The 14,115-nt window shown below is 45.4% G+C and overlaps 1 protein-coding gene across 1 annotated transcript in view; it reads left to right on the forward strand.

The window, feature by feature from the left end:
- MPZL1 (myelin protein zero like 1) overlaps positions 1-12,968 on the forward strand; it is a 56,494-nt gene extending 43,526 nt beyond the window's left edge. Inside the window, exon 6 of the mRNA XM_023640492.2 lies at positions 10,587-12,968. Within this exon, the coding sequence (XP_023496260.2) occupies positions 10,587-10,688 (102 nt within the window). The 3' untranslated portion in view covers positions 10,689-12,968. The remainder of the gene's footprint in view (positions 1-10,586) is intronic.
- Positions 12,969-14,115: the final 1,147 nt, after the last annotated feature.

The raw sequence follows: 14,115 nt of genomic DNA on the forward strand, positions 1-14,115 counted from the left end.
GGAGAAGAGTCTGACCTGAGGAAAGATGTCCACCAACCACCGCTGACAGACGGTTTACTAACGGCGTGGCTGCTCTGGCCCAAGTAGAATTAAGAAATGCCTTGCTCAGGTGTAAAAGATTCTTCCTTAATTGCACAAGTCTAGTGGACTAGAATCTGTATTGAGGTGCTCCGTAAGACAAGGAATTAGCAGGAAAAAGTTGATATTCTTGGCATTGAAAATAAAACAGAAAAATTATTTTGTATGAATTTTTTAGAAGAAATTGAAAGTAAGCATTTATCTGAATAATTAGTAGGCTTGATGAACAAGGAAAGGCTTTGGTTTCTACTTTTTGTAGAAAAGACGAATCCCTTGCTTTGGAACTCGGCACAGAATCTAGCCTGTGGGTGGGATGGTGTTTTGGCTGTGCTGTTGTAGCTGTGCTTGTGGCGTGGCGGAACTTCCGTAGCTTTGTAGCAATTCTGTTCTTCTAGGGTAGAAAGCCTTATAAGGAATTTCGCCAGCTATGGCTTTGTCCCGAGGAGGTGTTGGGGGGGATGGAGTGGATTTAAGAGGAAGCAAAGAAAAGAATAACAGTGTTTTATAGAAGTGCCCGTGGTCTGATTCCACAGTTGTTGTATGTGGTAGGGAAACTGAGGTATTGTGATGTTAAATTACTGAAAGCACGTACCCAGTTAGTGACAGAACTGGGGTTAGAACCCAGGTTTCTGCACAGCATGTAATCTGTCACAGCATCAGGCTTTTTATTTATTCCTGGTCTGTCTGTCTCCCTGTCTCTGGGATCACATAGTAGACCTGAGGGACCTCATGTTCACAAATTTGCGCTGTGGATGGGAATAGGGTTGGGAATAAAGGCATGAGAGTCGTAGAGAGGCCTAACAGCTAAGGAAGCCTTGGAAACTGTTTCTTCTACCCTTGACATGCTTTGGGAGTTGCTCATCTGTTGAAGATAAACTAGAGAAGTAAAAAAGAAACCACGGTTTTTGGACATTGAAAAACAGGTTGTGCAGCTCTGTGATCCTATAGAGAAAGGAAACAAATAAGGCGAGCCCTGTGATTGGCCCAGCTTGCTGCCTTGAGGCAGTTTCCAGTCTGCAGTGCGGGGAAGGCAAACGGAGCTTAGTTGTCTCCCGAAAGTGAGGAGGCAGAAGTCAGAGTTTGAGGAGGCCAAGGTGCCTAGGATTTATGAGGCAGAGTACCAGAGAAGCAACCACACAGACAGAGGAAGCTTTGGAGATCTGGAGTGGGGTCTCCTTGAGCCCCTGCTGAGTACAGATTTGTGCATGCGGGAGAAAACTCCTGTGACCAGAGAAGGAACCACATGAAAAGCCGGGGGTGGGACAATGCCTGGAGCTCACACAGGGCTGGGAATAGTTTGTGTTCCTAAAAGCCAGAGTGGAGAGAGGGTACTGGTTGGAGTCCTCAGAATGGTCCTGCCTTAGTAGTGGGGCTAAATTAGCACCAGAATGCGGATACCATGGACCCTCCAGGACAAGGCATAAAAGGAGCCTTTAAAGAAGCAGACTAACCTAAAAGTATTTTAGCTGCATGTCAGAACAAAGTCCAGCATGCTCTACAAGAATACAACGAAATTTAGCACCCAACAATGTAAAGTTCACAATGTCTGGCACCAATAAAAAATTACAATACATACAAAGAAGCAGGAAAATAAAATACTTAACCAGGAGAAGAATCAGTCAATAGAAACAAACCCAGAAATGACAGAGACCATGGAATTCATAGGCAAGGACCTTAAAACAAGTATTATAAATCTTATAAATAGAATTTATAAGATGTTAGGAAAGCTTGGCATAATGAGGAGAGAGATAGGAATATAAAAAAAAAAACAAAATGGGACTTCTAGAAATGAAAGAATGTTCAATGGCGTAAACAACAGATTAGACACTACAGAAGAAAAGGTCAGTAAATGTGAAGACATAGCAACGGAAAGCATCTGAAGTGAAGCATGAAGAGAAGGAAAGATTGCGGGAAATGAACAGAGCTGTAGTAGTAAGCCAGTGGACAATATAAAGCAATCTGATTAGAATCTGAGAAGGAAAAGAGAGAGGAGAGTGAGAAAAAATTTAAAGAAATAATAACCAAGTGCTTTTCCGTTCTTTTAGCCATTTCTTCTGGTGTTTATCTTCATATTTCTCAACAACTTTATTATATTGCTACTTCTAGATTTTTCAGTTTTAGATATTATATATTGACTCCATATAATGGAATATGAAAATTTAGTTCTCTTTTTCTCCCAGCACTTCTTCCCACCATACATGTGCATACACGTATGTATACACATGCTGCTTCCCACCATACATGTGCATACACGTATGTATACACATGCTGCTTGCCACCATACATGTGCATACACGTATGTATACACATGCTTCTTCCTAGTATTGTTCACACCATAGTTAGGTGGTTATTGTTCACTGTTACGTGTACTTGTTTTTTTCACCATTGTACCATATATATTTGCTTTCTTATACAGTTTTTTTGTTTTTCGTAGAGCCAATACTATAGTGGAACATATCCTCCATAACTTCTTGAGAAAAGATGCACAGGAGGTAAAAATTTTGAGGCTTTGTAGGATAGGCAGAATCATGACTTCCGAAGATGTCCACATCCTAGTTGCTGGAACCTGTGGGATATGTGACCTTACCCGTCGAAAGGGGCTTTGCAACCACGATTAAGGATGCACAGATCTGGAGTGGGGAGATTTTCCGTGTGAGCCAAATGTAGTAATAAAGGTCCTTATAAGAGGGAAGCAGGAGGGTCAGAGTCAGAGAGAGATTTGAAGATTCTATACAGCTGGCTTTGAAGGTGGAGGAAGAGGTCACTAGCCAAGGAATGCAGGCAGCTTCCATAAGCTGGGAAAGACAAGGAAGCAGATTCTTCTTAGAGCCCCAGAAGGAACACAGCCCTGCTGACACCTTGATGTTAGCCCCGTGAAAACCATTTCGGATTGCTGACCCTCAAACTGTAAGATCAGACGGTTGTGTTCAGCGTGTCTAAAATTGCTTTTATTCTCCTCCCTCAAGCTTGATTGGTAGTCTGGTTGGGTAGGGTTCTGGGTTGGCAGTCATTTTTCTTCAGCATTTTCAGGCATTGCTGATTTTTCTAGCTTCCACTGCCAGGAAGCTAAGAAGTTGATACTTTTCTGATTCCCGCTCCTTTTTGCGGGACCAGTTGTGTTCCCTTTCTCTTAGAATCTGTTTTATCCCTGTGTTCTCAAATTTCGTATCCCTCGTGTTCTGAAATTGTGGGTCTTTTTTATTCATTGTGCTGGCTAACTCAGTGGGCTCTTGCAATCTGAAAGCTGTGTCCTTCAGTTTTAGGAAATTTTCTCCCATTCTTCTTTGGAACTTTTCCTCCTTCCATTTTCTGTTCTCTCTTATGGAAACTCCTATTAGGAATTAGGTCATCTCCTAGATCAATCCTTTAGTTTTCTTTTTTTTCTGTTTTGCAGTTTTTGTTCTGCTTTTCAGAAAATTTCCACAACTTTATCTTCCAACTTTTACTGAATGTTTTGTTTCTGCTATCTTGTGTTTTTTTTTTTTTAATTTTCAAGAGCTGTTTCTCTTTTCTCTGATGATAGAGCCCTGTACTTGTTTTCACGGAGGCGTTGTCTTATCGCTCTGAGCATATTATTCTTTCTTCTGTTTTGTTTGATTCTTTTTATGGCATCTTCTGTTACTTGATTCTGCTGTCTCTTTTGAATTCCCTTTTTTCTCTCGTCACTTCTGTCTTTCATGTTAGAAGCCTTCCTCAGATGCCCAGCGGTCCTTGGTTATGCATCCTATTTGGGGCACTCAGATCTGGTCAGAAGCTCCTTGTGTAGGGGTAGAACTTCCTGGGTGTGGGCATCACCGTTTGTATGCAGCGCTGGCTGGCTTTCACTGGGGGACCTCCCAGTGTCAGTTGCTGGATGTCCTTTGTCTTGGGTTAGTCGATTTCTCCAGAAAGAAGTCCTCTCATTTCCTGCTTGGGAGTTGAGCGGAGGAAGGAGAGGAGGGCTGACTGTTCAGTGAGTGGATGTGCCCACCCTGTTGGCAGTGTTCCCACCTCACCCTGCTGTGCCTGAGTCAGAGACAGGCTCCTCTCTCCTGTGAGTAAACCCCCACGGCTCTGCCCAGGCCTGGCTCCATGGCATTGTCTGAGGCTGGTGAGAAGTAATTCAACCATTGGGTCAATCCATGTTGTCATCTGTCAGCATTTTCAGTACAACACTAGATGTGTTACAATTGAGAGTAGAATTGGAGTAAAAATTCCTCACAGGTGAGCCCTGGGTGCTCAGTGCAGGCCCCTCAAGGTCTCTTTTCTCCCCAACGTGTTACAAATCAGGGTTTCTATTCAGGTGGCATGTACTGGAGCGCCCTTTGTCTTACTCAGCTATTTTTCATCAAGTTGTACTGTATCTTTTAGTTTATAGTTTTACATGTTAAAACTATTTTCTGCCTTACCCGTTTCTGGAACTTATAAGTCCTTTGCCAGTTAACACAATACTTGGAAGTGGACCGTGTGATGTCCTCACAGATGTCTTCCAGTTTTTCTTTGTTTAGGTTTGCATTCTGTGGGCACGCCAACTTACAGCAGGAGCTGCTCTCCCAGGGTTAGATCGTTTGCTTCAGACGCTCCGCAGAGCGTCGGCAGGGATCCCAATGGACACTTTTAGGCCATCACCTGCTGCTTGCAGGCTGTGTATCCGAAATACCTCCCTTTCAGAGCCCCAGAGTATTTTATGGGGGTCGTTCTCCCCAGAATCCTTACGATACACTCTATCTTCAGTTTGTTCGAACTAAGGCACAGGTTTTCACAGTTTAGGAAAAATTTACTTGATCTGCTTTGTTCATCTTATTAGGGAATTTGTGAGATAAGATACCTTTGGTAAGTTGAGCACAACCAAGCGTAGCAATTCTTTTAACCGGGTAATCATTCCATTGTATGTTCTCTCTGGCTCACTTCCACACACATTTGAGTGCTTACCATCCATGCAGTGTAGGCTGGACATGGGAAATGTGGGCATGGTTAACAGCCAGTTCCTGCCCTCAAGCACCCCAGAGTCTCCTGGGGTGTTCGGATCAGTTTTAGGCTTTTCCATCATATGGAGAATTTTTTTTAATATCCTGGGAAACAATTTATTTTAATAATCTGACAAACAACCTCGAGGAAATCTTCATGTTTAGATGAACTCCAAGGTAGTGTTTTAAGGGTTAGTGATGTGTTACAAACTAGTATTGACTCTGGGGTCCAGCTGATTCTCTTGACTTGGGGAGAATTATTTAACCTCAACATCTGTTCCCTCATCTTTGAAATGATGGGTTGGGGCAAGTTGGCCCCTAAACTCCTCATTTTTTCCATTACTAATTATAAGAGTCCGTGGTCTGCTGTGCCTTATAAGAGCAGGTGTAGGTAGTTGCTGTCTACATATTAGCAATCAAATCTGTGAAATGACGGTGTGGTAGGAATATTTGCAAACTCTCCCTTGGTGATTTCTTCCAGAAGTTCTATCATGACATATTCCCAGCAAAACCTCCCATTTCCTACCTGCAGGCATTATCCGAAAATTTAATAGCATTAGTCATAACTATTTGGATGAATAAATAACTCCAGGTTACTTTATCACAAGAGGAGAAAGAATACTAGTGCTCTAAGAGGTTTACAAAGGTGACGCATAGTGCCCAGACAGGACGTTAAGTTGCTATATTACTCGTCTCTCTTTGGTCACTATTTTTGTTATGATTGGAAGGCTTAAGTAAAAGTAGCTTTAACAATAAGAGGTTTATTAACTTGCAGGAGGTCCCAAAGCAGAGCACCTCTGGGTTCGTTAGTTCAGTGGCCCAGCAATGTCATTACAGACACAAGTTCTTTCCATCTTATTCTTTCATCCTTTGCGTACTGTCTTTGTTCTCAGGCTCCTTCCCTCAGCTGCAGAATGGCTGCCACGGTTTCAGGCAGCACATGAAAACAGGAAACTGGAAGAATTGCTGAGTCTTCTCCCGTGCAGTTTTTGTTCTGGAAGAAAAGCTTTACCAGGAGCCCCCCAGCAGACTGCCCCCACTTCTCCCCATTGGCCAGAGTGGGTCACATGCTGATGCCTCTTCAGTCATCTGCAAGGGGACAGGAGTTATGACTTGGCTTCGCCCCTGGGGACAGGGGAGACCAAGGTCATTTACCTGAGCAGAGGGAGGGTGAGCACTGGAACCAAATTAGGGTTCTTCCAGCAAAGCGGGGTGGAGATTGGGTTGGAAAGGGTGTGAGGTATGCACCCCTGGAGTTAAAAGATAAGTAAAGTCCTTCTTTGTAAAGCTTAGTTTTGACTGACGTTGGTTTAAAATAATTTTTGGGTATATGTCTTATGAAGAGTTGGTTTTTCGATCCTTTTCTGGAAATGGTTAATGCTTTGTATGCAAAAGGCAGGTGTGTTTTGGAGAGCAGTAATTGACTAGAATAGCTCTGGATCTGTCAGCGACGGTACAGAGATGTGGGACTGTTTTGAGAAGACGTGTGTATGTGTGCGTTACCTCAGTTAGTCCTCACAGCCGCCCGCAGGTAAGATCTTTTATTGTCTGTTTTACACAGAAGAAAGCGAGGCTCAGCTAGGTTGCGTCACCTGGTCGAGGGCAGCACTTAGCAGCAGAGCTGCTGTTAGACTCAGATCTGTCTGGCTCTGAGGCCTGTGCTCATTCCATCCTGCCTGTCCAGTTCTTGTCAACTCCATTTTGATTATCGATGTTAGTCTCATTTATCTCAGAGACAGTCATAATATGTAGCTGTGTTTCACAGCTGCATTTGGCTTTTTTTTTTTTTGAGGAAGATTAGCCCTGCGCTAACATCCATGCCCGCCTTCCTCCACTTTTTATACGTGGGACGCCTACCACAGCATGGCTTTTGCCAAGCGGTGCCGTCTCCGCACCCGGGATCCGAACCAGGGAAACCCCGGGCCACCGAGAAGTGGAACGTGCAAATTTGACCGCTGTGCCCCTGGGCCTGCCCGTGCATTTAGCTTTTAAAACGCAGTGAAATAAGTACTGAGAGAGGTATTCTGTGAACACTCGGTGAAGCCGTGGTGAAAGCAGGTGCTCCCTTGGAGATCCCTGTGCTGGGTGTCAGGAGGGACTCCTCTGATGCCTGAAGGACCAGCTGCAGAGGCTACGGCAAGTGTCCTTCAGAGAGAACAGAACAGCTTCTGAGCAGTGAAGCTGTTTTCCAGGTAGTGCTGCTCCGCACTCTTCCATGACCCGCCCTTCCGGGGCCCTCTCCCCACACCTTCACCAGTATGTTTTTATATTGGAGTGAATTTCACTCAGCTGCACTTCAGAGGTATTTTTACCTCTAATTGGAACTAAAATAGACCTAGGTCAAGCAGTTGGTTTCTTGAAACATTTTCAGTAGTTATGGACTGTTTGTTTAGTAAATAGTTGGAAAAAGTATATATCCAGGGCAGTTTTTCACTTGGCTCTTGTAATTCGTTATGGCAAAACCAAAAACAAAAAAGGGGAGGGTGGGGAGGGTGGGTGCCGAGATGTACAGGAGAGACAGCTAGGTTGACGTGGGTGGCGGCGGTGGTGGTTTAATTCTCGCATGCCCAAAAGTGAGTGTCTTAGCAGTGGCGGGTTCATTTCCAGGTTGATCTTGGTTCACTGGATCCGCCTGAAGTTCTGACTGGGCTCGTTGGCCCTCAAAGTCAAGATCCTGAGGCATGTTCCACGGAGACCCAGGGTACCTTCAGCTTTCAAATATTCCCCAGAACCAGACTTCACAGCGCTGGTCTACACTGAGCCAGATCCATCAGCAGATCTTGGATCTCAGCTCAGGCCCCAGAATTCCTCTGGATCCATCACTTCCTCCATCCCTCCCTCCAGCGCCGACAGCCTGCCGAGGACCGACCACTCTAGGCAGTTAATTAACAAAGGCCCTGACCTTAGGAGCCTGTTAGATTCGAAAGGGGAAAGAGTGAGGACATTGGATAGTGGTGAGCAGTTTGAAGCAAACCAGATCTAGCAACAGGAAGGAATTCCTTTTATTCTTCAGTGTTTTCCCAACTGCTTTCAACAAATTGTTATGTTCTCTTGCCGTGAAAGACAATACGGTCTCACACGAAAGACCGTACTGGTGTCTTAACATTTACTGACTGAGTCAGAGATGATTCTGTGTGTTGTTTCTTTGTTGCTTTCTCTGTTGTCTTTGTCCTCCGCTCACACAGTGTTTCAGCTTATCTATTGCTGTGTGACAAACCACTGAGGAACACAGTGGCTTAAAACAACCACCGTTTCTTAGGCCCCTGATTCTGTGGGTTGGTGACTGGATCTTCTGGTCTGGGACGGTCCCGCTGATCTCTGCTGGCTCACGTGTGCCTCTGCAGTGGTCTCACTCCTAGTCTGTCAGTTAGGAGGCTGCTCGCCAGAGAGAAGAGGGCAGCTGGGCTTTGTGTCTCATCAGCCAGCAGTTAGCTTGGGCTTCTTCACAGGGTGGCCGTGGCTGTCTGAGTCCCGAGATCAGGAAGAGGGTGGAAGCTCGGAGGCCTGTTGAGGTCTAGGTGTGGAGCTCGTACAGTGTTACTTCTGCCACTTTCTGTTGGTGAAAGCAAGGCACAAGACCAGCCCAGACTCAAGGGGCGGAGAAGCGGGCACTTACTCCTGCTGGGAAGAGCATTATATTGCAAGGGAAAGAGTTCGTAGCCATTTTTACACTCTGTCACGTGGTATAAACTCCTTCCCCCGTGAACACACCCTGAAACTCCTGGTGAGTCTTGAGGAATTACAATATGAAGTTTTATTACCTAGGAAGTCACATAATTTAATTTCAGGGTCTGTCCTATTCTTTGAACTTACTAGAGAACACTTTGTTTTCATTCTGTTCCTCATGATAGAAAATGGGTTTTTTTAACTTCTTTTTGTTTTCCTTTTAAATTCGCATTTAACATGCAGCTTTCTGAGATGAATACAGAGGGTCTCTGATCTGGTATTAACAGTGTGATCTGTTATATTCACCAGGATGGACATACAACACCAAAGACAGACCCACTGAGTCTGACTGTTTGATTCACTCCTCAGTCACTGCGGTGCATTCTAAAGTGTGTTTGTAGAAGATGTTCTTGATAATAATGACTAATGCGTATTGAGTGCTATGTGTGGGACGCTGCTTAAGTTAATTAAGGTATCATCTCACTTAATTCTCACAACAACTCTAAGAGGGATAACACTTTATTAGTGCCTTTTTAGAGACAGAGAAACTGATGCTTAGGGGTTTCCAGACGTGCCTGAAGCCACATGGCTATGCTCACCAGTGCCACCACCTCAAGAAGAAAGTCTCATGAATTCGGACAGGGGATCCACCAAAGAGCAGACGGGTCCAGCCCTCGGGTGTGACTTCTTGCCCCACTCCCAGCTGCACCATGGTAGAGCCCCACAGCTGGGTTTGTCCACGCTGTGGAAGTCGGAGTGCGCGAGCGCCACAGAAGCCCTGTGACACCCTAAAAGATGCGAGTCATGGGGGCTCCTAGGTGGGAGTAAGATGTTTGTTTTAAACCACATGCCTTTGGCTACTGAGTTTATGATTTCAAAGTTGAAAGCTTAAGCACAGTGTTAGGCTTCTTAAGGAGAGTTTCCCTGGATTGCGAGAAAAGTCGACTTTGGGTTATGTTAAACCTTTCTTTTAAAACCAGGGTGGTTTTGTTGTTGTTGTTTACAGTTTTAGAAGCTCTGGGTTGGGAGGAACTGTAAAGGTCATGAAGTGCAACCCCCTGTGTGATGGTTGAACCCCCAGCCCCTGCTCAGACCTCCTCCCGCAAGAGTGAGAGGCCTCGCCCTGCCCCAGGCAGCCGTGCTCTCCTGGGTGGGACCCCACCAGCTCTCTGCCTTCCTGCTGAGGCCGAGAAAGGATCTCTTCTCCTTCAGTCCATCTCAGGTTTCCCTTTCTATCTCGATAGATCATGGCTTTCTGGGTTTTTTTTGAATTTTATTCTGAAACAAGAAAAGCAGTTATCTGATCTTAGATGTCAAAGAAGCAGTATTTTTATTGGTTATGATGGGATCAGACTAAAAGGATTATAAGTAGGTATGTGGAAGAATATTTGAAATGTTTTAAAGTAACTGTTTATATAAAATGACCAGTTCAAATTGATTGTATCTTTGGGTGGCACTGAATATGTTGGTTTCTTACGTGTATTGTTCTGAAGCTCATGGTTTCATTGGGGTCTCAGGTTGGTAGAAGTGCCCATCTTAGTCCTTAAGACTCTGATCCCAGTTACAGGGGTTGAGGAATCCTGTGATAGATATTCAGATAAGAGTAATTCCTGAGAAGGAATATTATATTGTTATAGAAATTTCCAAATATATACAAAAGAGAGGACAATGTAACATAGCCCCGTGTACCAGCTTTAACAATTACCAACATATGCCCATCTTATTTTAAAGTCGCTCCTGGACACATCATTCCTAGGAGGTCTCCTTGAGGACTTTCAAAGAAGGGAAGTCTTTGCTCTGGAACCCTAACGTTCTCGCTGTAGTTACTGCTTCTATACCTGCACCCAGTGGGACCACCAGCTTTTCCAGACCTCTCATTCTGCTTGTCTTCTCCAGGGCCCAGTCATATATGCGCAGTTAGACCACTCCGGCGGACATCACAGTGACAAGATTAACAAGTCAGAGTCTGTGGTGTATGCGGACATCCGGAAAAATTAAGAAAAGACCCAGCTCATCTCCTCAGCAAGAAACAAATCCAGACTGGACTCTTGTACAGAAAATGTAGCCCGTAATCACAGGTGGCCTTGGAAACCTGGGCGAGGACAAGCACGTGTTTATTCAGAGAGGGAGAAAAAGATGTGTATAAAGGATATGTATAAATACTCTATTTAATCTTCCTGATGTGAGGAGCCAGTGTTGCATGGTGAAAAGATGGTGTGATTCCACATAGATATAAATTGTCTTGCTGTTTTTGTACTTTGGTTCAGGGTCATTTACAGCTGGGAAGATTCAGAGACATTCCTGTCACCATCATTTAGATAATGGTTTGCTTTAATGCAGACAGTAGGTGCTCTTTTAATATTTCTATAGACATGGCCTTTTTATCAAAGGGCTTAACCAGTCTTAGCGTCTCTTGTGGTTGGAGAATGTAGATACAGTGACGGATACGTGTCCAGACTGGCTGGAACCCGGTGTCAGCACCAACTGTCGGTTGTAGTTTTTGGAAAATATCCATTAGCTATGCCACTTGAAGACAATTTAAGAAGTTTTTGTTGATGTTGCTCTCTCTAAAATACAGGGTGCTTTCTGCTTCCTGTGTTGTGTTAACTTACTTTAACATTACACCCTTTATCATATCAATTTGTGGATTCATATAGCAAGATTTTGTTGTTAGTGCTATCGAGCAGCCGCCGATGCCTGGTGACCTGGCGCACAGCTGAGCACCCTGCTTGGGCCCTCTGCGCCCCAGCGAGGCTGGCAAGGAGATGCGCCAGAGCTCTCTCCCTTCGAGGCATTTCTCCATCATATACACAACTGAAGTGGAGCAGCCAGGCCTCCCCTGAGGAGTCCCTACCATTCGGAGAGTGATAGCTGTCGCTTCTGGTTTTCACTGAAGTCCTTCCCGCTTACTGTGAGCATCCCCGGACGGCCAACGAGAGGAGTCTCGTCTCCTTCTGCGCGGCAGAAGTGGGATGATTAGAGAGGCAGTCTCCAGGACCAGGGTCTTGAGAAGCCGCTTCTTTATCAGGCTTCAGTCGTGCTTCCAGGGGCGGCCTCACTCATGGGCCACGAGAGCGACACGGCGCCTCCGGCCGCTGAGGTGCACGAGGGTCTGGAGTAAGTTAGCAAGTAAGGCCAGCACTCCCACGTGGGGAATCTCGTCTCTGTTGACTGTTTTTTATTGTTGTTTTTCACTTTTCCCTCCCATTACATGAAATTGATAAACAATGAGATAAGGAAAAATCTAGACAATTTGGGTATCCTTGCCAATAACTCACTGTCTCCCATTGACTTCCTCTTACCCCATCTCTAACCTATGAGTTTTTATTTTTTACTGGGAATGAAAAGCATGGTGAAGATCCATAAACACTCATTTATGTTGTCATTCTCCCATTTTCTGGATTATTTTGTTTTAAAAGAATTTTTTTTCCCTTTGAAGTGGTCTGAAAGGCCAATTTCGGAAGAATTGTGACACGACAGTCACAGGACTTGGGTAGGAGGCAGGGCCGGCTGACGCTGCTGTTCCTCCCGTTCAGTTTGAGGTCCCTGTGAGCTGCTTCCTTTTCCTTCCCATCCTCTGTCATCTTTGTGAGGGAGTTTGAAGGCTGAGTTCTAAGAGAATTCATAAAGGGAATAAAGCAGGATTTAGATTTAAAGATGTGCACAAGGTGCTAAAATAGAGAAAGGGCGTGTGAGCTTCAACACTAACTCTCCAATATGTGTGGTCTTTTATTTTCGGAGGAACTGTGGATACTCCCATAATGCCCCAGCTTACATCTCACTTATATGTGAGTAAACGGGATGGGCTTTATAATCACACACGGGTGCTAGCTCAGTGCCCTCTCACGGTCTCTTCCACACTCAGAGGGCCTGGTACAAGCGAGGGGTGCAGAGCGCCTACCCTGCGACATTTCTGCCCAGTCGTCCACCCTGCCTTGCATCCTAAAACTTTTTTGCATCTATTTTGAAAACTACGGGAGCCTTTGGAAGACCTCTCTTATGTGTTGGGGACGGGAAGAAGCGGGATGTTGGAATTGTCACCATTCTTCAAACTGATGCCAATATGATGATACTCTTGTGAACATCTGCCACTGCAAGAATTGTGCAGCTGACCAAGACTATTTTTAAGGTAGAAAAGACACAAATTGTTGAGTGACCAAGTGTGTACATTTATATGTGTAATGTTTCCTTACAGTCATTTTTTTTACAGAGAAAAAGGGCATTTTCCTTTTTCTCCTTTCTCAACAGGTCCTATGAATAAACTATACATTCCTAATACCTCCTGATAGCAAGAGTCCTAATTTCTCCTTTGGGGCGGGGACCAGACGTCTGTGAAGCTGCCGCCTGGAGCTCCAGCCCAGCGCTCCCTCCAACAGCACTTGTACGCCTCTCTTCCCTCCCCAGCCCCCTGCCACCTGCGTGGCCTGCCCACCAACCAGCTCAGACTCTGTCCACATTGGCATTGTGCCAGAGACTCCCCTCCCCCCAACCCGACCTTCTGCCCTGGTGAGGGCCTCAGCCCCCAGTGTCCCGTCTGTGATGGGCTTGTCCACAGGAAGTTGTCACTCGGGGGTACAGCACCTCACCATGGGGGCTGCTTCCTAACCTCGGCACGCCACCTCCTGGGGATCTTTTCAGCCCTTTCCTCTGTGTCCCAGCATTCCTGTCGCTGGCCACAGATGGCAACAGTGGGGCTGCCTCCAAATGGCAGAGCTGCCCTTGTTATTGGCAGAATGGGACCTCTTAAAATTACATGTGGTTTTTGTAAGGGAGCACCTAAAAGGGACTACCTGGAGATCAAACTTCCAGACTGTCTGTCATTTTTCAATGGAGATGCAGCCAGCCAGGGAAAAACCATCAAGTTCATTAGTACTTTTTGTTTTCTTTTTCACTTGTACTTTTGTGAATATTTTAATACATCTTTTTCATTTACTGAATTGTGTTTTGTGCTCATTTTTAATCCAGTAGAAAAGGAGATAAAAGCCTTTTCGCTCATCCGCTCCAACTACACCCACTCTTGTTCTTCAGAACCGCCAAGTATATGCTGGCTTAGGCCGGGCACTGCCCTGCACACATTCGTGCGTTTTGCTCCCTCACTTCCTCTGAGTCTCTGCTCACATGTCACCTTGTCAGAGAGACCACCTGCCATATACCAAAGGGCAACCTCCCTCACCACCGGCTCTCCCCAACCCATTAGTCCTGCTCGGTTTTCTGCCACTGTCACACTGTGTGTGCTTGTCCGTTTCCCCACTGGAACATAGGCACCCAGAGGCCAGAATCTGCTGTTGTGTTCACTGCTCCGTCCTTAGTGCGCAGAATAGTACCTGGCACTTAGCAGGTGCTGGGTACGTGTTGGCTGGATGGATGGTGGATGGGTTTATCCGTTCCAAAATCTGTCCTGAGAGCTGTCCTGTGCGAGGCACTA

Source organism: Equus caballus, chromosome 5, assembly GCF_041296265.1.
Source record: "Equus caballus isolate H_3958 breed thoroughbred chromosome 5, TB-T2T, whole genome shotgun sequence".
NCBI lineage: Eukaryota > Metazoa > Chordata > Mammalia > Perissodactyla > Equidae > Equus > Equus caballus.